Source organism: Phalacrocorax carbo, chromosome 24 (genome assembly GCF_963921805.1).
Source record: "Phalacrocorax carbo chromosome 24, bPhaCar2.1, whole genome shotgun sequence".
NCBI classification, from domain to species: Eukaryota; Metazoa; Chordata; class Aves; order Suliformes; family Phalacrocoracidae; genus Phalacrocorax; species Phalacrocorax carbo.
Window position 1 is genome coordinate 7,755,491 of NC_087536.1, and position 23,740 is coordinate 7,779,230.

Here is a 23,740-nt window from a genome sequence, read left to right on the forward strand (position 1 = left end):
CCATGTACCGCAGAGCCCAATGGCTTACATGCCCAGCAGGGAGCTCCAGACCAGAACAGGCAAGGGGGAGTCCAACCATCTTGACGCAGGTGAGTTGGAGCATGCAGGAAATGAAATATCTGCTGACGTTCCTGCAGCAAGGGGCTGTTAGAACTGGAAGAGACCTCGGCACAACTGGCAGAGGAGAAATCCCAAAGCAAAAGAAGCAGGGCCCCTGGCATGTTTGTGGGAAGGGAAGCAACATGTCAATTGGTGTTTTGAAAGTACTGAAGAGCGGGCAAGCTTTCCGGCGCAGGCACCAGACTGGCCGCTCCATCATGCCCAATCCTCCATCGGCACAAAATCACGAGTAACTAGCTTTCAGAAAGCCCGTTTGTATGTACTTTTAACAGGAGAGGTAGTTCTGGACTGTCACTGGTGGTGCAGTTCAGGGCCAAGGTTAACTTCATCCCTGCTGAGCCTATTCAGATACAGACAGCATCTGCGTTGCCATTTGGCTCCCTCCTTCCCCCCTCACAGGTCGCCTTTGCTAGCTACTGAAGCTGGAACAGGTTCAGGACTGTGAGGAGGGTGGATACCAGAAACAGCTTAATCTGCATTGAGCAAGGAATTGGGAGCTGCCCCTACACAGCAGACCGATCCTTCTGATAAGGATCCCCTGGTGCTACAGCCTACAGCTCTATGAAAGCTTGCCCACCAGTTCCCACCGGCTGCTGATGGATTGGAAGAGGCTGCCAGAGGTGTGGCACTTCAGGGCATGGGTTAGGAAGCATGGTATTGTTGGGTTGATGGTTGGACTTGATGATCCTAGAGATCCTTTCCAACCTTAGTTCTATGATTCTATGATTTTCTAAATAGTAGCATCAAGAGCTTGTTCTATCATTTGCAAGCCATGAAGTACAGTGCTGGGTCCAGGCGCAATGAGCGGAGAGAGGAACAGGGGCTGGTCCAGCGGGCTGAACAGGGAGCTGGAGACCAGGACATGGTTCCTTTCACACAGAGCCAAAGCAAGGCAAGAATTAACACAGCTACTGCTCCTGCCAGCTGAGGCCACGCACACCCAGGGGAAAGCTGTCACTCTCCTTTGATGTTAGCAGGAGCCTCTGCTCTCTGCATATCCTGAAAAAGAAAAGCTATTTTTACCTCACCAGAAAATATATAGACTGTGACTGAAGACAATACACGAGAGCTTTTCGCTCAGGCACTACACCTCTTCTAACAACATAACGGGTCTTGCAGCTGCTGAGAGAGATGCAGCAGTACAGTAACTGCTTTTTATCTCCTACTTTCCTAATGCACTTCCTTCCTTGGACCACGACATGGCTCAGGCAGGTGTGTGCAATGAACACTGGGCAGCTGAGAGGGCTCTAGCCGTTACCAGTGCAAGGGGGAAAGCAGAGACGTGCGCTGAGCCTGCCTGATGCAAGCTAGGGATTAAGGCACCTCTTGCAGACCAGCCTCCAGCCTGCCCTGGGCTCTGGGCACTGCCCTTGCACTCAGGAGATGCGCTGGAGTCCAGACCATGCCATCAGGGTCTGCCCTGGTGCCTTGTGGAGAAACTTCCTCCTCTTTTCTAGTGATGCTTGTAAACTGCTCCTAATTTTTGCGGTCTGTTCTGGCTCATTCTCTATCTCTGCTTCCGCAGGGCTAGTCCACACCTGCTTTGCCTGCCTGCACAAGCACAGCGCTGAGAAGGGGGCTTTCTGCTAGGATCTGCGCACTGTGAGGAATCGCAGTACAGCCCCTGTGCCGTGGCGGCAGAAGATTTACTGCTAGCAGCATTCAGCCAGGCTGGTCTGGCCAGCGCTCGGGGTGCAGCCTCCGGAAGCCATGCAGGGAAGAAAGCATTGACAGGAAAGCACCTGAAGCACAGGCCTGGCAATATATCTCTGCCAGCTGATCCCTGGCGAGGACATGCGAGCAAAGCCATAGCGGCACAGCCACCTGCTCTGCAGCAGAGCCAGTGCAGCACCGTGCCTAGAAGGAAACGTCATCCTGTGCACCTGTCCCAGAGATCCGGGTGGGTAAAATAAGAAAGATGATAACACAGAAATCTACATTTACCATTACAATAGCACAAAAAAACCCCAACACCTGGGGGCACCTCCCTTCTGCCAACAAAGCAGTGGTGAGAGGGACGAGGCGAGTACAGCACCGGGGGGACCTAGCCATTCTGGGTTCAATGCCAGGCTGTGCCACTGGCTCCCAGCATGACCTTAGGCAAGTTCCCAGCAACATAAGAGGGCAGCAAACCCTTCCTGCCATTCTATGGTCCATTTACCTGCAATCTTTTGGGGACAAGGGCTGTTTTCTCTGGACCAGGCTTAAGTCCATGTTACTGGCCAGGATATAGCTAAACTCCCACGTGCAAACCAACACCCTGAGAACTGACCTGATCCCTCTCCCCCTAGTGCTGCCCAGAGAGCCTCTGACCATGCCCTCAGGTACTCACCCTGAAGTAATGCATGCATGTCATCGCTGCAGGAGAAAGTCAGCTCACCCTGGGCAGCCAGGGTCTGCAGCTCTGATCAGCCCACTTACACTGGATGCTGCAGGCAAACCAAGTGTGAGCAGCGAGTCTGGAAGAGGTTTATCAGCAGTAGGACTGCACCCTATCACCACTCACACTTGCCTGTCTGCATGCTGGCACAACGGGGAGACTCCTGCCTGGAGTCTGGAGATTACAGGTTGTCCCACGTCAGGGGCTTGGGGAGAGCTGCCAGGCTGAACGTGAAGTGTTTAGTGAGCGTCATGCCTGAGGCACACTTCATAAACATATCTGTGAGCTGTAAACAGGGAGGAGCCCATGTGCATGAACCTGCTCTTCAAACAGCACAAGGGAAGATGAAGCTTCGGAAATATAAAGCAAAATGGAACAGCTCTGTGGCCACAACCACACTGCCTCTTGGTTTGCGCTGCACAAAGCAGGCTGGGCCAGAGGCAATTAGCAGAAGACCCCAGACTTCACCGGTCTCTGCAGACCTTGGCTGGGCACAGTCCCAAATGAAGGACACTGAGATGGAACCGAAGTGGCAAATGAAGTCTAGTGACCGCAGCACCAGGCGCTTTGTGGGGCCTGGAGCCTACTGCAATACAATGAACGCGCCCCTTCCCCCCTTCTACCTGCACAGCAGACTCCTGCTCCAGCATCCCTTCAGGAGATCCTTGCTTGCAGCAAGAAGGCAAGGGGTCCACAGTGGTTGGTGCATGCCCTCTCTGAAAGACACGCAAGGGAGTCACACCAATTGTTCAAAGGAACAGACCTCCTGGAGACCGCTCCCATCCCACCCTCTCCTCGTCGTCAGGCTCAGGGCGACACACCACAGAGCAATGCTCACCTGGCACTCCTGGATGGCAGGAGGCACCCTCTTGCTGGTGTTTTGCTAACCCCAGTGTGGGTCCAGATGCCAAACGGGGCCATCTTGACAAGGCACTGGGGGACTGCAGGGGAGCTGCACGGCTTGGCTTCTATTTCCAGCTACTATTCACCTCGCCCTTTTTGCCAATTACAGGTTGAAGAAGGCCAAAATACTTCCTCCCAGCCACTGGGGCCAAAACAGTGAATGCAAGGCCACGAGGTGATCACACCTGGAAAGGCCTGGGCAGCCTACAGATAAATACAGCTTGTGACACTTGCAGCTTCGGAGAGAAAATACAACAGCCCTGCCAGCTGTATCCTGGGAATCCTATAATCCTAGGGAATCCTAGGGAATTCCTATAAAACAGCCCAGCCCACCACTGGGAAAGCTTATATCAGCTGAGAGGCAAGAAAAGTAGATAAAGAGAACCTGTTAGGATGGAAAAATGCTTTGCATTATGTAGAAATTGAGATTTTTATACTGAGCAAAGGCCACGTTGAAACATTAGAGCAAAGCAGAGTCCTTACCTCAGTCTAAGGAAAACAGCTTCCCCTTGTCCAGTGCAATTCAGCACTTCCCTGGAAGTTTGGGTTCCCTCTGGTATTTAAGCTATTATAGATTCCACCTCCAGTTCAGCTAGAGCTCAAATGTTAATTGTCAAAAGGATGGGCACTGCAACTGCTGGCTGGCATTTGCTCTAAAAAGTGTTCCTGCTCTGAACCTACAAAGCAACATCATCGATGTCTCAGATCCTGCTTTTCCCTCCCCCCCCCCGCATAACTGCATGTCATGAATGCAAATATGAGTCCTCTGCACCCTGAAGACAAGACCTTGCCAGCCAGAGCGTAGGAGCCTATTCAAAGTTGCTGCCTCAGCATAACGCAAACTTTCTCCAGGTCACAGAATCCCAGGCTGGAAGGGACCTCAGGGATCATCTAGTCCAACCTTTCTAGGAAGAGCCCAGCCTAGACAAGACGGCCCAGCACCCTGCCCAGACGACTCTTGAAAGCATCCAATGTGGCTGAGCCAACCCCTTCCCTGGGGAGATTATTCCAACGGTGACTGTCCTCACTGTGAAAAATATCCCCTTTGTGTCCAGTCAGAATCTCCCCAAGGGCAACTTGGGTCCATTCCCCCTTGTCCTCTCCATGGGACTCCTTGTAAAAAGGGAGTCTCCATCTTCTTTGTAGCTGCCCCTTAAGTACTGGTACATGGGGATGAGATCCCCTCTGAGCCTCCTTCTCTCAAGGCTGAACAAACCCAGCTCTCCCAGCCTATCCTCGTATGGCAGCTTCCCAGTCCTCTGATCATCCTGGTGGCCCTTCTCTGCCTGGCCACATCCTTTTTGTACAGCAGGGACCAGAACTGGACACAGCGCTCCAGGTGTGGCCTGACCAGCGCTGAGCAGAGCGGGATAATGACTTCTTTCTCTCTGCTGGCGATGCCCTTTTTGATGCAACCCAGCGTCCTGTTGGCCTTCTCGGCCACAGCAGCCACTGTTCGCTCATGTTGAGCTTCCCCCCACCAGGACCCCCAGGTATGTCCTACAGACACACTTGAAAAAGACCTAGAAACAAGACCTGTGCCCTCCAATCCATTTGCGATTACCTCCTACCACACCTCAGGGAAAAACAGTGTAAAAGTGCCCATGAGATTGCTCCACCTCTTTGCTGAATGGGTACCCGCGCACTCTGTTGCTCTCTCAGGCAAGGACTAGGATTCCGCTTTGATTTGTGCAGCCTCTGGCACTAGTGAGCTCCAGCAGCGGTGATTTTCACAAACCCACTTCAGGCATACTCAGGGATGGGATAATCCCTGGGGTGGCAAACCCTTTGGCTGCAAGGGATGAGCAGGCTCAGATGGAGGACTTAGCAGTCCTCCAGATTTCTAGCTACCCAGTGATGCCATGTCCTCCCCATGAGGGTGGAGAGGTACGCCCTTCGCAGCGCAGGAGGGGACGTGGCGCTTACCTTTTGGCTCCGGCCCAGGATTCCCTCCTGCACATCATACGCCCGCAGCCGCAGCAAGGCTGAGGGAGGGAAACCCTGTGACTGTGTGCAGGGCAGGAAAGAGCTGTGGTTACTGTGGCGGCAACCGCAGGGTACTTCGGCTTTGGCCCTCCAGCGGCTTCTCCGCACCTCAGAGGAGGTGCTTGGCGGCAGCAAGAGCTCGGGTCACTGAGGTGCCCCAGGCTGTCCGTGACATGGGCTGGGATACTGGGCTGTAGCAGACCCATGGAGCAGCAGCTGAGGCAGGTAGGCATATCTCAGGGCCCTAGATATCTGTCTTGAATCAACTGTGTGGAGCTTACAGGGTTAACCCTACTATCAGTCACATTTCTGTAGCTCTAGAAGTGAAGTCGATTGCAGGAGCGTGAGAGAACAGGGTCCTGTGAGGTGGCAGGTACGTGCCTGCTTCCTGCCTTCCCTGAAGAAGGGGGAGAACAGAGCGCTTTGCCTTGAAGTATGTAATACGCTAATAACCATGTCTTCCCTTGGCTGTTTGTGGAGCTGGCACGGATTCCATCTCTGAGGGAATGGTCTCTTTGTTACATTAATTGCTGTCCCTTGTTAATCATATTTTTCTGAACACTTTCCACTGATCCCCCACTAGGTCTCATTCGCTCGTTACCACTCACCTGCGATAGTTCCGCCTATCTAAGTGCAGACAGGTAAGTTGCATGTATCAGTGTTGAAAACCAATACCCTAGAGCAACCTGCTTTACTAGCAGTTTGTCACCGTTATCTTGCCCGTTGTACTTAACAGAAACGTCTTTGACACAGCTTGCCGTTCTGGAGAAACCAACAGTATGGGCACAATCCTGTCTGAGAAATCAGAGCCTGGGAGAGCTTGAAAAATAAGAAATACAGTTCTATTAAATGACTAGCTCTTAATCCCAAGAGCTAGTCATTTCCATTTCCAAGAAAAACACCTCAAAAGACTAAGGTCTCAGGTAGTTCCCTAACACTCACCTGTTTCCAGACCCTGAACGGAGATTGGCCAAGTTGCTCATTCCCTAAGATTTTATACTGTGTCCTCTCCTTTGTGACATCTGAGCGTATGAACATCCCCTTAAAGGCCTCTCAGATCGTACAGGTCAGTGTCATGTTGCACCCACAAAAGCTAACCCAGCGTTAAATTGGGGCTCTGCAAAGGGAAAGGATTTACAATGGGCAAAAGAGGAATACTCTCTAAGAAAGGGCAAACTCATGTTGAGAAAAAGTGGCCAAGAGTTGCAGCAAATAACAATTGTCAACTCCCACTTAGGCCACTGTGCACCCCCCGTGGGCTTTGAGGGGCTTTTGCGAGCCGGGGTTGCAGTATTGCCGTAAGTGCTGTTCCCTGGATGCTACGCTATATCATTCCCACAGTAAAAATAATTTCTCCCTCTGAGGTCCTGAGATGGCTCCTGAGATGAGACTCAGCAGCCCTGGTGCCCCAGGGCCACTGCATTCTGGGTTTACACCTGAGATAAACCACTGGATCCCAGCAGCAACTGCAGACAGTTGGTGGAGCAGAGAGAAGCTCTCAGTCAGAAATTTAGAAGGAAGAGGAGGTCTCTAAGAAAACTACTCCTTCAGCTACAAATAGTTTTGTTTTTTCAAGATACAAAGTTCTGCCTCTGACCTTTGGAGAAACTCTTGAACTGCACTATGATGTAGCTGTGAAGGAACGCAAGGCTCCTTCCTCTGTGTTGTTATCTTCCATGTAACTAGAGAAGCGATCTCCCAGCACCAGACACTTCGCTGGCTGCTGCTAGTCTGTCCTCAGCTGTTCTTTTCCTTTCATTTAAGGGGATGGGGAGGGTAGTGCGTGCAGCGGAGAACCTTAAACACATTACCTTGGCGAAGAGTAAACAACTTTAACAGCGGGCTTCAATATTTTGAGGAAACAGCGTGTGCTTTTGCTCAGGGAATAGACTGCAGCCCTTCGGGCATTCAGTAGTTTGAAAAATGATGCCAGGATGGGTCCAGGGCTGAAGTCACTGAAGGAGAGCTGCTCCTCTCTGAGTGCTCACTGTTCCCTCCTGGACCAAGGACAAGGGTATGCTAGGGGTCCCCCGTACCCCGGCATGTCCCCTTTCTGCCTACAAATGAAAACACTCCCTGTGCTCCTGTCAGCCGCCGGAGCTCCAAGGAGCAGCTAGGCTCCCTGGTTCTGGTCGACAAGCTGTTATCTTCGGAAGCATGAATGCAGTTTTAAAGCTGAGTCAGCAACTGAATAATTTAAATCCCCAGCAACCCTGCTACTGCTGCCCAGCCATGGATAATGGAAGGTATTCAGATTCACGCAAGGAGAAAGTTGGGATGAAAAACAGTGCCTCTGCCGGGCTGCTTCCTCCTGTTAAGAGAACAGCAGATGTTGGCATAGATAAGCAGATAACAATGCTGTGCAGTGTGAACTGGACACTGCTGCTCAGAGCAGGCTGTCCTCTGAGCACAGCAAGGCTGAGGCTTGCTTTCCTGTGGCATTTGTGCTTTCTGGCACGGCGATCCGTAACTCCACAGGAAGTCCATAGGAGCTGCTGGTGCCTCACCTCTCGGACGGCTAATCCCTCAGCTGCCAAAGTGCTGGAGTCATCAGCCATGAGCAACAGAGGAAGCATGTGAAGGGCCCACACTGACACCTGCTCTGCAGCTCGCTGTCAGAGGAGGAGTTGTGCAATGTTAAGTGGTGGGAGGGGGACAAAAATTTGCTATCCACAGATTTTCCAGCCCTTGTTCTCTCCCTAGTTGCCTATCTCCTTTACTGGGGGGGGGGGGGGGGGGGGGGGGGAACGACACACAGACACAGGTAATGTACAAATACTTCTTCCCAAATCAGTCTACAAACCACCACCCAGAATCATGGGACAAATGAAAACTTGCAAGAAATCCCATGGACTGGGCTTGCAAAGCTTAGCAGCTAACAGACATAAGAGACATTCTCCGTCATACGCCTGATCTAAGAAACTGTTTAATGGTTCAGAACTATTTGAGTTAATGGTTCAGAACTATTTGAGCTGTGAGATTACCAAAGGAAATACAGAAATATAAATTGAATAGACATTCTTCAGGTTGTCTTTCTTGAACTATTGCCTCTTGAACTGTTGCCTCCAAAGGCATGATTTTGGTGATGAAGCGGCCTGCTCTCTTAGCCCAAGAGACAGCTGCCTTGTGCCAGCGTAACCACCATTTAGTTCCTGGACAGGAAGAAGTCTGAGCCCGAAACTGGGATGTTCACGCAGCCCTTTGCCCCTCCCCGCACACATACTGAGCAGACAGACAGCTTCCTAGCATGTGCCTCTCTGGCACCTTATGAAATGAGAAGTAAAGTGTTCTTTTTGCTCATCGTTTGGATGAGCCAGGCAATGCAACTGAAAATTTCATCACACTGATTTATCTTATTTATACTCATTCAGGCACAAAAACTCAGGAAGTCAGCTTCACAGAGTGAAGACACAGAAGAGTTGCAGAGCTCCCAGAGAAAAAGGATATTCATGGTCCACTGTATATGATGTGACTTAGTTCTGTGCTCTCCTGGCTGCAAAGAAGATTTTTCCACAGACAGAAACTGTTCAGCACCCCCTGCATCAAGCTCGCCTATCCAGTGGACCAGAAGACATCTCGCCTACAGGATTAACATCCACTGTTCTTCCCCCTGTTAGAGACCAGGCAGTTCTGAGAGTGAAAAAACATCACGTAACTCAACCTGAATCTGAAAAATCCCAGTCTAGGAACTCAGAGTTTGGCATTACGCCCACAATATGGTCCAAGGGCAAATCACTTCTTAATTACTGCTTATGGTGCAGATTTCTTCTTTCACTCAGGAAGGTACCAATCTGAAAGATGTAAGAAGACTCTTATCAGGCTGCAGTTAATCCATCCCAGCTATTGATCCTATTGGATCCACTGGTCCTGCTGTAACCGCAAGATTACAGAGCCACCGAGATGCCTAAATGTTATGCCTGTTTGGGGATCTCAAGGTGGAGAGAGAGCCAGCACTTGGCTGTAGTGCATGCCTGGAGGCAGCGCAGACTGACCTCCTGCGAGAGCAGATGAATGCATAGTCCCTACCTGGCAGGTTGCACTGTGCTCCTCTTGGAAAGAAATCTGCTCTGCTGCTGAGCATCAGGCAGGAGAGCAAGAACGCGGATCTCACCCCACACTTTCAGTGTACCTTTATTCCCAGCAGTCAGCTGGTCTCTGAGGTCTGCCACATACCTAGATGCCATGGTCTGCACCAAGATGTTCTTGCTCAGTCGTGTTAGCTCAGGCAGCTTGACAAGAACTTAGGAACCATTTCTGTAAACCTCTTCAGATTTGTCAAAATATATTCTTCTGGGCTTGGACCAGCAAGAATAACCTTCAGCCTCCAGGAACCTGTCATGGTTTTAGCTGGAATAGAGTTAATTTTCTTCACTGTAGCTGGTACAGTGCTGTGTTTTGGACTTAGTATGAGAATAATATTGATAACATACTGATGTTTTAGTTGTTGCTGGGTAGTGCTTGTACTAGTCAAGGACTTTTGCAGCCTCTCATGCTCTGCCAGGGGCACAAGAAGCCGGGAGGGGAGGGGGCACAGCCAAGAGAGCAGATTCAAACTGGCCAAAGGGATATTCCATATCATGTAACGTCACGCCCAGTGTATTAACTGGGGGGAGCTGGCCGGGGGAAGCAGCGGTCGCAGCTCAGGGACCAGCGGCGTCAGTCAGCGGGTGGTGAGCGGTTGCATTGCTTGTGGCTTGGGATTTTTCCCTCCTCCTGAGGTTTCACCTCTCTCTTTCATTATTTGCATTTTATTGTTGTTGTTGTTGTTATTACTGTTTTATTTTAATTATTAACCTGTTCTTATCTCAACCCATGAGTTTTCTTACTTTGTCCCTTCTGATTCTCTCCCCGTCCCACAGGGCTGGGGAGTGAGCGAGCAGCTGCCTGGTGCTTAGCTGCTGACTGGGGCTGAACCACAGCAGCGCTGCGTGAGGGATGCGATCCTGTCACCTCTTTCTCCAGGGGATTCTGCCAGGTTCCCAGAGTTCTGCACAGAGCTCACAGAGGAGAGGACTAAGTCTCTATTTTAATATTCACACCAAGAAACAAAACTAGCTGTACACCTGTGATTTGGCACAGATGGTCTCTGGAGTTTGATGAAGGGCTGAGATATCAGTAACAAGGCAGGAAGGTTTGCACCAAAAATGAAACTAGTTCCAATCGATGTTCACACCACAGTCAGCTGCAACTTGTTCAGCTTTTTCCTCTGGACAGACCTGGCGTGCAGCTGGGCAGGATTAACCATTTAGGAGGATCAGCAAGAGCTTGGTGGAATCGTAAGCGCAGCCATTTGTAGGCAACATCTGTGACAGTGGCAGTGCTGTGCTGCATGTTACCATGACTTTGTGGTCACAGAGTCAAGGTACCACCAAAGGAAAACAAATCACGGGAAGTCTCCATTCTCTGCATATCGCTAATTGATCTGGGTCTTTAGACACCCCGCTCCTGGGAGCTGGATAAGCAACAACAACTGGGTTATGCCATCCACAACAAAGTCCGTCACAGGCATTGCAAAGAATATGTGTGAAAACTATAAAGTGCTAGCAAAGTGCATTTGTCACTAATATTTGCTCCTGGGGATTGTTCAGAGAGAGTAACTGAGATTATGATGAAATATTTATACTGCAGCAGCTCACAGAGCAGGACTTGTCCCTGCTCTTCTGCCTCCCATGCAAAAAACCCACCAAAACCCGAAGAACTGCCCCCCCCCCCCCCCCCCCCCAAAAAAAACAACCCAACAAACCCAAACCCAAAACCCAAACAAAGCACTAACTCTTCTCCCAGGAGCTCAGAGCTTCAGGTTCCACCAAAAGCACACTCCACACTCACAAAGTCACTCCTTTCTCTCTTCTAGAGGTGATGCCTAAACGGATAAGGTTGGTACGCCCATAGCGGCACAGAGCTGCCCTGGATGAGCAATCCGCTGCCCCCGTAGCCAGCTTGCAATGTGTCTAGAGCTGCCCCTGTGCATAAGGGCCCCCTTAACAAAACCCACTTGAGAAGAGACTTCCAAGAGAGACCACCGTTGGCTGGGCTCGGGTGGTGCCAGGGAAGTTCCAAGGAGCAGAAACTGGGCCCTGAGCAGTAATCAGAGCTGAATACTGCTTCTCCTTCTGGAAGAGACGGAGTGCCAAGGTCAGGCCCTCCACAGCTACAGATACAGAAAATAAAGGCTGCAGATTTTGTCTTGGCCATTACAAGATAGAAGTCTGGGGCAGAGTCCCCATTTCCCATTATTTCCTTCCAGTGCTATTTGATGCTTTACTATTTAGTAGAAGCACGTACCATGTGTGTGGTTGTTTTTACCCCAAGGCAATTAATACTTGAACAGAATGAATTCCAACTTAATGAGCCTTTTGAGCGGGGTGAAGGTGGAAAAACACTGGGTTTTTACTGTTTCCCAGACTATAACTGAAGCACTTCACATGTAACTATCTGAGCTCAAGGCCACGGTTTAAACCACCACAGGAAGTTGCAAATGAAGGAAGCAGCCAGAGACATTTTCGTGCTCAGCCCCACACGCCTGCTCACCACACACCTTGCCATCAGCAGGAGTAGGTGCCAGCCCCGTCTCGGCGGGCAGCGCACACATACAGCCTCTCTACCCACAGCGCTTGGCTCAGGGAAAGCCAGTTTCTGCAAGGGTGGAGTAGCTGACTCTAAGCAGCTGCTTCTCCCCACCGATAAATCCACTCAGAGCAGTAATCCAACTCCTGAGTGGCTGTGCGTGACATGGCAGCAAGGCACGCTGACCAGCACAACAAATGCTGCAACATTAACAGGCCCAAAAGATGCAATTGTTCGCAGAGAGCAGCTCTGCAACACGTTTCCAGCCTCTCAATCCTTCTGTCCTTGCTCTTCCTGAAGGCTTAATCCAAACCTTCTGAACTGAAAAGTTAATGCCCTGAGGTCTGGAGTGCAACTGCACATTCCTACTCCTTCCCAGAGCCCAATCCTGTACACACATCTAAGAGCTTGGAAGCCTGAGCCTTTGGTCATCACCTTGCTGAGCAAGCAAAGGAGCCAAATGCTTTCTTGGATGCATATCCATCCATGTTCTGATGACTACGTGCAACTTTTCATCATGATTTGCTCTTCCGGATACCATTGATTCATTTACTTCTTGAGCACCATTGGCGTGCCTGGACAGGCTGATAGGGACATTCCAACAAGAACTATAGCTCACACCACTGCACCCTGCTCACAGTACAACAGCCTGCGCCTTTCTCCGGTTGCTGCAGTGGTCTGAAGAATAGTTTGGCAGATCTGCAGAAAATCCACTTGAAATCTTGAAACCCATGAGTTCCATTTAAGGGTAATTAACAAATGATTCAGAAGAGGTGCACATTTCTGTTGTATGCCCACAGCCCTGCTCTCACTGATCAGCGTTTAGGATGATTTCATCGCACAGTAGCTTTTCCTAAGGTCTAATTCAATTACATAAGATGCCTCTGGATGACAGAAGCAGAGTCCCAGAGTCCCAGAAATACTCACTCATACACTCCTTTGGAAAGCGAGCAGCTCTGCAGAATAGGAATGGGGATAGAGCTCCACTGACCTAGCAGAGCTAATGGGAGTCTCAGTATTGTTCTAAAATTGAAGATCAACTACTTTATTTCTCCCAGTGGACCTTTTTAACTGAGTGTCTGCAGTATCAGCACTTTTCCCCAGACTCAGCAGTAAAAATTTGGGAACAAAGCCTCTCTGGATCCTGCTCCTCAAAGCTCTGTCGGCTACCATACAGATGTGAGGGTGTTTATTGCTGGAGGTGAACTTTCCTTGCCACCTGCAAAACACCAGCGCAACTGCTCCTCTTCAGAGACTAGCTGAGTCCTCCTCTTGAGAATGACATCTGAACAAATCATACTTGCTCCAGCTCTGCTCTTAAAGGTACCCACCACGCACCTGCAACTTGCAATCTCCCAGCAGCACAAAGCTGCTAGCAGTCACCATCACTACAGCGCAGGTACAGACAAAACTGTCCCACCACTGGGCACATCAGCTGTGCGCGCCGCAACGTAGCATCCATGAACCAGCCCTGATCTATTTGCAACAGCTTCACAATGGCTCATTTATCTACTTCTTAGGATAACCTAAGCCGCTATACCGGGAAGGCTGGACCTCTGTGCTGCAGCACTTAGGTACCCACACCAGGGGGTACCAACCCTGCCACGCCACAGAGGGCTCTTCCGAAATCTCTTTCACAAACCTACCCTATGAGCCTCACTTAGGCAACTCTTGTTTAGAAGTCACGGAGTTCCCACATAAACAGTTTCTCTTACCACTGTTTCCCTAACCCAGTCCCCACTGTTCATCTGGCAACGTGTACTGTCAAAAAGCAGCTCCAGAGTGTGGGGCACTTAGGACTCTGCACAAAGGTCAAAGAAAATAGGGGAGACTCTTTCTATAACATGCTTAGCAAACGATATACTGTCTCGTCTTCAAATGTCATCCAAATGCTGGAAAACAAGCTCTGGGCTTGTAGAAGAGCAACCTTTTTTCCTGCAATATCAGGCAAACGCTTTTGAACTCACCAGCAGGACAGTGGGGCCATTTGCAGAGTCAGCCCAGGCAGCAACATGAAACAGAGAAGAAACGTCCATGCTTCACTTCAGAGGAAAAGACGAGGGATCACCATTGCCAGGAAAGGGCACTCTGAACAGTCTCAAGAGATGGGTGCTGTGAGCCTGACACGGCGCGGGCCTCATGGTACAGTGGCGGCATAGCTGACCTCCAAAAGAGGCCAGGGTTCCAGTCCAGAGAAAGGCACAACAATGATGAAACAAAGATGGCGAAATCCCCATGACATGCGTACTTACGCACCATGAACAAACATAACTCTTCTTAACCAAGGAGATAAACAGCCCTCTGCAAAGGTAGCCCCTCAGTGGCCTTTCGCAAGGCAACCTGCTGGGTGTTCGCACTTGCCCTGCAGCCTAATGTGCCTGTAAAAGTGTACATACATACATACATACAGACATATGAACAAGCTTTCAGATTTCTTGGCACAATGCCTTTGTCCACATCCCCCCTTGCTACCCAGGCAGGGTTCAGACGGTTTGCAGTTTATTGCAGAGAGATCGTGCATCAGACAGACCAGACCATGCCCTGAAGTCCCCTTGCTGAGCAGAGGTCAGGACAGCAGGCTTGGCTCTCGGAGTCACGCTTGCTTGAAATTTCCTCCGGCTGAGACATTCAGTGAGCCTAGCTCCGCGTCTGCAGAGGCTAAGCCACCGTCCCGGAGTGTCAGTACTGCCATGCGGAGGCCCTTCCAACCGCTCCAGCAAGCGCATTGGGCTTGCCTGCCCAGGAGGATGCGGGGTAGAACAAGGACACAGCAGCAGCACAGGAGGTAGCCTGAAGACATCTGTTCCTTCCCCTTCACTGCTCTCCCAGTTGGGAGCTGCTGTCAGCACAGCAGTGGGGACCAGGCTGCTCTCAGGGCTGGCAGGAGCTGGCCCCTGTGCTCTGCCCACCCTTTCCGACCGTGCTGAAACCCACTGGCTTGGTGCCAGCTTGTAACCCCTTGCTGAGAGACACCCCAGCACTACCTGTAAATGAAGGAAGCCTTAGTGGAGTGTGGCGAGGAAGGACATCGCACACTCTCTCACATTTTAATCTGCTCCTGAGCCGGTACAGTAGCACAGGCTGAACATACTCATTCAGCTACCCCCATTTGGCCCAGAGGAGTTGTGGATGCCCCATGACTGGAAGCATTCAAGGTCAGGCTGGACAGGGCTTTGAGCAACCTGGTCTAGTGAAAGATGTCCCTACCCATGGCAGGGGGGGTTGCACTAGGTGATCTTTAAGAGTTCCTTCCAACCCAAACCATTCTGTGATTCTATGATTTTAGAGCCAGGGAACTAAAGCACATGTGGAAGTGGAAGGGAGCAAAAATGGGACCACAGAACGGTGGTTCCTGGATCAGCTTACCGTGATCTAAACTCTGGAAAACTTGCGCGTGTCAACAGTGGATGACAGTTCCTGCTCTCAGTCCAGCATCCAGTTCTGCATTGCAGAGCAGGACCAGGCAGAGTTTAGGGAATAGGCACTGGCAAGTCACCACCCAGGCAGCAGCGGCGAATCCCAAAGCGCTCCTATGAATCCATGCTACAGAACAAATCAGGTTTTGTTCTCCCACAGGTCTCCTGCAGCCTGGCAGCAAAATCAGCTCAGAGTTACTTCAGGGTAAATGCACAAAGAGAAAATTGAATTTATTATAATGACTTTCATGGTCTTTGCTCCACTGCTGTCAACAACATCGTTTTGCCTGCCTTTCTTCTTCTCTGATGTGCACCTCAGCTCCCTGTCTTGCACCTGCAGGCACAGGTCAGAACTGCGGCAACGTACGTACAGCCTGGGAAAATGCTGTGACATGCTGCAATAAGGAAGGAGCTCCTGAGAGCTCCAGAGACCAGGCATATCCCAGATCCTCAGCCAGACCTTCTGCAGGAAATTACTGTTGAAAAAGTCCAATTATGCCCTAAGTCAAGCATGTTTTATAGGCCACAGCTAGTGCTATGGTAGCCCTCTGGAGACAGGCACTTTACCTGACTCTCAGAGATGGGTAACAGAAGCACACCTTTTTGCATTTATCATAGAATCATAGATGGTTTGGGTTGGAAGGAACCTTAAGGAACAGCTAGTCCGAACCCCCCTGCCATGGGCAGAGATACCTTCCGCTGCAAGAGCATAATTTCAGAGATATTACATAGAAGATAAATACACCTTTTGGCATGCCCCTGCCTGTAGAAGCCCTGGGTCCCCAGCCTCACTGGGGACTCGAGCCTAACCTTGGGGAAGCGGAGAAGTTAATACTGTGTGCATGGAGGCAATGAAAACAAAAAGCACCTTTTGCTGCAGAAGACACTGTAAGTAATTCAGGTGATTGCACCGAAATTTGACAGTTTGCAATACTCACCACAAACCATCGTACAGCATATTACTACCACCTCATCATCATCTCCTTTAGTCTGCAGTGCCAACAGTGCTGAGGCCACAAGGCTGGCAGTGGGATGTCGATGCTGTGGAAGAACAAGGAGCAGGCCGGGTGCTCGAAATTGCCTGCTTTCCTTCGTCAAACCACCCAGCTGTTCGTGAGCACCCACCACCTCGCCCTCAAAGGACGTGTGCTGTGTGCATGTCAGAGCAAGTCACACATGTGCCTGCCCCCTCAGCAGACATTGGCTGGAGATGCCAGGATCACCCAAAAGAGGAATGCTCGCAAACAGCAGTGAGTTCCCAGGGGCAATTTCACAGCACACAATAAGGAGGATGGGACATTTTGCCAAGGAAACACAGCTTGACAGAGTAACAGTGAGGGCCAGAAGCAGACCCCTTGACCATGCTGCTGTAGTGTGCTGCCCAGCTACACCAATGTCATATTTTCACAGCGTTTAAAGCTCAGCTTTATGTTCGCTTCTGGAAATCCACTGCATCCAGCATGTGCAGAGCTGCAGAGGAGAGAAGAGGCGCCTGAGGCAGACATCCCGAGGGCAGGCTTACTGTCACAGTGTTAGGCACCTACAGGGTCAACACTTGAAGCAGGGCTTGCTGTCTCGGCTCCCTTGAGAGCCAATGGAGAGAAACGAACATTTCTGAGGGTATAATTCAGCTGACCTACTTCCACGTGCGGTGCAGCATGGGAAGACTCTCTCCTCCTCTCCCGGACTAGAGGGAGCTGAGGTGAGCAGCTCAGATGCAGAGGTCTGCATCACAGCCCCCCTAAACTGGGGCAGACGGTCCCTTTACACAGCAAGAGATCCACATGCCACTGGCATCACCAGGCATGCTCATGTCCGTGATGACACTGGACGCTGGTGTGCGGAGAGCAGCCCTGCTCTGCCCCAACGCACCCAGCAACACAATCCCGTCCCAGAAACATCCAAATCTGCTCAGCTGCTGCTGCCATGGCAACGCCAGAGAGAGGATCCGCCAGCCTTTGATGTGCTGATCTGTTTAAAGCATGCGAAATGCCATTCAGGAGCTGGGGAGCTGCGTGGAGGAGCACCTGACTGCCCTGAAGATGGAAGACTCTCCAAGGAGCAAGGATTAATGCACACTGGCAGGCACCGCTGCCATCTCCTGCCACAGCAAGACATTACCACCATGCTGTTATTTCCGTGCTCCGGCTCACCCACTTAGTGGCGTTTAATATTTAACATCAGACAAGCTGCTGTTTCACGGGGTAATTTGGGTTATTAATAAAAAATCCCCCTTGTCCCCCGCACCCAACGACTCAAAAATAAGATGCTGTTACTCCAGGTTATCAGCGCCAGCAGCAAGTGCTGGGAGCTGAGCACCGCAAGAGTGCTAGCCACAGAGCAGTTAATGGAGAATCAGGAAGGGCCGTTAGAGGCCTCAGAAAAGCCAGCAGAGCCAAGAAACGTGGCACAACGCTGTCCCCATCTCCCACTGCACCACTGGCGGAGGGGGAGGAAGTAATTCCAAGTGACAAACAGGCTGTGCCAACCGCAGGAAGAGCAGGCTGTTTGATCCCCTCGCAGCAGCTCACAGAGATCCCCTGCTTTGCAAGGACACCTCCAAGCTCAGAAGGAACGCACAATCGCTTACCTTCAAAGATGAATACTCTGGTAGGATTTAGCACTAGGATTCCCCAGGCTTTGCAAAAAACCAGTGCTGTCAGCGCCAGGAAATGCTAGCCACTGACCCCTGCATACCACGTGCCCTTACGGAGCTACCAGGTTAGGGTGGTTCGGTGCAATCCAAGCTCTGAAATGTGAGGGCACAGAGGAGGATTTGAAACATTTGAGGGGGTTTTATGCTAGACTTCTGCCAGAATTTTCTTTACAATATGGAACACAGAAACCTGAAGTAGTCCTCTACAGAGAGAACATCTGTGTCTCGCACTCTGCCATTTCCACCACTTTCATTTCAAGACCCAGCCTACTCCACAATTGCAAAGGTTCCCCTACATTCATTTGCCCTCTCTCTAAACTGGTGTTCACATACCCAGAGTAAGAGGAGGCAGCCTTCAGCAGACCGCAGAAATGCTACAGAGAATTCAAGGAACCGGAGAAACAAGGGACTTGAAGGAAGCAGAACGCAATTACCTGAGAAGGGTTTTGGCTGAACAGAGGAGCCAATACACACACACGCCCACACACACGCGCGCGCGCACACACACACGTATTTTGGGAAAAGCATCGCAGAATCTTTGACAGCAGCTGTAGAGGATGCTGGATACCGTTGTGCTGTTCAACCTAACAACTTTAGATTTCCTCCTTTTAACTTCTTGGAGTATAGCGGGAGTCTAAATCCCTGCTTTACAGTGAATACTCTGGCTGTGCATGCCTGTGAATGGAATTAGAAGTACAGAAAAACCTATTAATTTTCTCTTCTGGCTTCCTCAAGTTCTTTTCAAATGAAAAGAGGACCCACTTTCAACTGCCAGCAGGTAGGGGTTGAGAACCATGTTTTGGCCAGGATGCCCACTGTGGCAGAGACATGCGAGCGCACTGGTTTCATTTCACCTCCTTTGCTGCATCACCTGCTGACCGTGTTTGGGAACGTGGGCCTGCTGAAGGTCTCCAGCATTGTAGTCTGTTTTCCTACCTCTTTGCAACCCTTACTGCCTCTTCAGCGGGACAACATCCTCCAAACAACATGTTTGTATGTGTATTTGTTCAGGCTGGTCTTTGAAAACATAGCCAAAATTAGGTCCTTGTTTTACGGTTGGGCACCCAAAGAGACTCCTTGAATCTCTATTGTTTCCTGGCAGCTCCTAATCATATCACTGGCTTGTCATGTACTTCTTTTAATTTAAACATAAAAATTATATATGTATATTTTCCAGGCACTTTTTGTCATTAAATAAACTTAATATTATCCCAGTAACCTGCTGGCAAAGATCGGCAGTAAACAGCAGACAGCTTGAGTGTGGGGAGCTAACTGCAGTGGCTGCAGCTCCAGAAAGAGGACAAAAAGAGCGTTACTTGCTTTGTTTGGTTTTTTTCCAGAAATCTCACAAGAACAATAAAGGAAACTCTGAAGCTTCCTCCTCTGCTGAGCTCTTTTTTTTCCTCCTAATATGTTATAATAGATTCCTTCTGTCAAGAACAAACTGTGGGTTCATATGCTACTACCTAGGCACCCTCCGTTCTGCTCCTCTGTATGAAACACTGCATTTATTTCCAGCAAAATGGACAAACCACACCACCTTTGCAGAGGCAAAGTCTGTTCAGACTAAAATTCCCAACGTGCAATGCCCCTTCCCAGTGAATGGACCTCATCGCCAAGCTTCACGAGGAGGTTGCTTTGCTGCTGCGGCTGTGAGCAGAGCCTCTGGACCAGCTTGCTCTAAGTGTCCTCACAGTTCTCTTAGCGCTAAAGCATAACTTTGAAGCAAAGTGAATTAAAGATGCCAGCTTTTCTGCCCCAGTAGTGCCAATTTACCCACGGTGTCTGTCGCAGTACGAGAGAGGCAGAATAAACGTTCCTCATGTGATGGTGGTATCACGTCGTGTGTTGAGAGGCCCCAGCGGGAAGTGCCGCTGATCCCGGCTGAAGCGTTGTCGGGAGGCAGTGAATGCTGCTGCCTCACATTTTGGATGGAGAGAAGGTGGTCTTGTAAATGCCTTATTGAGCTGCTGCTGGCCTTGGAGAACTCCTCCGGCAGGACTGAGAGGCATAGCTCACCGCAGGCGGGGGTGAGTTCACAAGTTTTGAGAAGGAGTTTTGCTGATACAGTACTGTTGGGCAAGCAGAAACTTTATACTTTTGTCCTGTGATACTGCAGCTCCTCTTTCTGCAATCTCAGCTCCGCAGCCATTTGACAGGGGCCTTGACAGGAAGCGTTCTTCCCAGCACTCCCAGAAAGGGGGTCAGCCTGCTGACCGTCATGTTGCTCTTTAACAGGAGCACATCGCTGTGCATCAGTGCAGCGGCACGTCCAAGCTGCGTGTAAAGAGAGCTGCCATGCCCTGCCACGCTCCGCTGAGCAATTCTTGCTTGGACCAAATCTACTGTCACTGTGGGCTGAGATGATTCTGCCAGGAAAAGTGCTGAAGAATCAAAAAGCTTAGGAAATTATAGCCTGCAGGCCAAATACAGGCCCCATGCAGGCACCTCCTAGAGCTGAAATACCCCCGTGTCAAAGACAGTGGTCCGCAGATATAACTTCTGTTGCAGCATTAAAGATGGGAAGCAGAACCATAACCCGCTGCAGTAAAAGCAAGCCCAACATCAACAGCCAATGAGGTAAGTTGTCCCTTTCTGAGAGCTCCCTAGCACACCACCACCCCACACTCCGTGCCCACTGCCAGCTTGAGTACTTCCATCCTCCACAAGGCAAATGGAGAGGGAGAGGGAGAGGAGAGAAAGAGTAAGAAAGAAAACAACACCTCAAAGCACGAGAAACTCCATGCAGAGATTCGCAAGTCGAGGACACTGGATTACTGAAGTTTAGCACCTTATTTAAGAACACGCTATTTACTCCAATAACCAAATCCATGGAAATAATTTACAGTAAAACATTATTGATTCAAATAGCAGAGTAAGACCCTAGAAAAGGAAGAGGTGTGCATATGATTACAGCACACAGTAAAAGCTCGCACTTCAGTCATTAACAGAGTACAGCCGATTCCCAGGCAGACCAAAGGAAGATCCCCTTTACTCTCTCCCCTCCCTATTCACATGAATGGAAAAAAGAGCTTGGTTGGCATTTCATCTCTGCCTAAAGCTCTGACAGATGCTATCCAGCAGAAGCAAGGTACAGCCCAAAGCAGCCATTTCCCTGCTCCACCCCTACAGCTTGCGTGACACCTGCAAAAAGAGGGACAACTGACTTGTAAGAAATTGCCTGTGCTTCAATATATTTTCACAGTTTTTATATGCTGCGTGTTAAGCTTTTGCTTCTCCCAGCCAACTAATACGAGGTGTTAAAAAGGCTGTTAGTTTCTTAATCTTTCCACATGCTGATAACACCAGCTTAACTTTGTTTTTAGAATATTATAGAGAACAATGGAGCAATGAAATTGCCCAGGACCCTCCCTATTTGCACAAGAGATTCCAAGGACTGAGTGCCATTCACACCAGTTAACCTGCAAATGACAAATTAAAGCTGGGCTATGGAAGGAACCAGCATCTGCTGTGCAGCAGAAGAGTTTTCTCCAAGCAGAGCAATGTATGCAGGGCACATGCCAGGACGCACCTCTCAGGCGTGAGAGGCAGTGCCTGCAGCTGGGGAGAGAGGAAGGAGGGCAAGCTGCTGAAGTATCTGAGAGGCCATTGAGTTTAATAACAGCATGTTTGGAGATGGAAGGGTCAAATGCTTGGAAAGCCTAGTACAGCATTTCCCACAACACTCGCCCGAGGCAAGGCTCTGAGCCCCCGTGTGCCCACAGGCTGGTTCAGTCAGCAGAGCGCTGAGCAGACAGCTTAGTCCCTGTGAGGTGACAGCACGGACTCTAGACTTAAAATAGATGGCAGACCCTCAGAGTACATCCCATGCAGTGCATCGGGAAGCCAGGCATCTGTACTGCCCCAAGGTCCATGAAAGCACCAGATGTCATGGCATTAGAACTGGACGATCTAGATGGATCAGTCGCACTGATAGGCCAGTGCCTTTGCTGCCCATGGCCCGCAGCCAGATACTGGCACAGCGCTCGTGGGGCATCCACATAAAGGGGCAGTATCTTCCCGGTGTTCAGAGATGGTCTGTGCAAGTCAGGAAGTACACTGTTAAAGCTGAAACTGTCCTTAGCTCACCCCACACCTGTCTGTCTCACCCACCAAAACAGCGCATTCCCAGAGCATTTATCTTACTCTTTGCTTTGTGCTGTAATCAGCAAGTCCTGGGAAAGGCACAATGCTCCCCATTCCAGGCATGGCATCATGACAGAACTAAATGGACTCTGAATACACCATGCATTTCCTGCAGAGTAACTGGAAGCCTTAGTTTCCTGGACAAATGACACTGTAAAAAGGTAAAAATATTTATTATTCCTTTGCAGAAACCATTAGATTAGTTAAAAATCTCACATAGTTTACACCCTGCAAAGGGTTTCGGCACTCTGTTCTCTGCATTTCCCATTTAAAAGGTCCAACATCTGCACGTGAATGCACCCTACAAGCCCTGAAAAGTCCTGTCACCACAGTGTAGTGAAGGACCATAGCCTTCATTTCTGCTTGTTGTCTTGCTGCAGTACATTTTTGCTTAAACAGAAGTCTTCTCAGTGACCTGGCACACACACACAAACACACGCGCACACACTCTCTTCTTCTTTCCTCATCTCTGTATAAATATAGAAACCTCGTCTGTTTTCTAAATGGTCTCCTGCTGCTGCATTCTCTCCCTCTGCCTCCCAAGACACTTCAGTGGATACCTGCTGCTTTGCTTCCACTGTAGATTTTTCACTGAGGCTGCAACTTTTTGAAGCCATAGGGTTAACATAGTCCCCTACATTTGCAGACCCTACACTGAAATGTATGGCTCTGGCTTAATGTTTCGCCCAGTCAGCAAAATTTGGTTTGCAAATAGGAAGGGAGCTTGAATTTTGCTGCTGTTTGCAGCATTGTGGCTCAAAACATGACAGAGTTCAGCTGTGAAAGGAAATGGGACTTCTCAGATGGTTTTGCCATACCGAGCAGTCCCCTTCTAGAGAGAAGGTGTCAGGAACTTCCCTGCACCCAGGAGGCTACCCTCTACTCGTTCAAGATTTCAACAAGGCTGGTCTACCCAGTCCAGGGCTAGCGTTGTCAGAGTCTGCCCTCATGGCATTTTGAGAGCTGGAGGTGAGGACTGCTAGAGAGGTATAAGTAGGGCAGGGAACCCAGAAACCTCTGCAATCCTTGACCCATCCTTCCATCACGCCCCCATTGATGCTGCACCTTTCCAGACCAGCACAGAGAGGGTACATTTCTGAAGAACCTTGACATACTTAGACAATTAAAACAAATTAGCATAATTCAGACTAAACTTCTAATTTTAGCACTCTGTAAAGCTGCTTTCCTTTGAGCTCAGATCTAGCTTGCTGTACCTCAGCTTCAGCACACTACAGGCATCTTCCTCCCGTGAATAAACTGAGCCCCACAGGCTATCAAGCCCAGGACTTTCACAAAGGGCACTGTCCTTTGCTTCTTATCCTCCTGAAGGTGCTTGCTCTAGACTGGGCTCACTCCCTGTCCGCAGCAAGTGCCCTGCTTGGGCAGACACCTTGTTCAAGGGACCAGGCACAGAGGATAGGGTACAGTTTGAAAGAACTTGCTCCCAAAACAGATTTCTTAATGCTACAAGTTTTCAAACGTTGCTCACCTCATCCAGTATCTCAATAACTGGTAGGCTCGCCAAGCACATACAGATGCCACTATTACCTGAATAATTTAAGAGCC

General features: G+C 50.0%; 1 protein-coding gene across 8 annotated transcripts in view; it reads right to left on the reverse strand.

Moving 5' to 3' along the window:
- Positions 1–17,981, reverse strand: part of ANK1 (ankyrin 1) — a 55,198-nt gene extending 37,217 nt beyond the window's left edge. For 5 of the 8 annotated variants that reach the window (XM_064472733.1, XM_064472734.1, XM_064472732.1 and 2 more), the window contains exons 1-2: positions 13,924–14,007; positions 3,124–3,216 (exon numbers count right to left, since the gene is read on the reverse strand). In XM_064472733.1, the coding sequence (XP_064328803.1) occupies positions 3,124–3,216; positions 13,924–13,992 (162 nt within the window). In that variant the 5' untranslated portion in view covers positions 13,993–14,007. Of the gene's footprint in view, positions 1–2,452; positions 2,589–3,123; positions 3,217–13,923; positions 14,023–17,962 lie in introns of those variants that run through there. The other 3 variants (XM_064472738.1, XM_064472735.1, XM_064472737.1) reach the window with 3 other exon arrangements.
- Between the last annotated feature and the right edge of the window lie 5,759 nt (positions 17,982–23,740).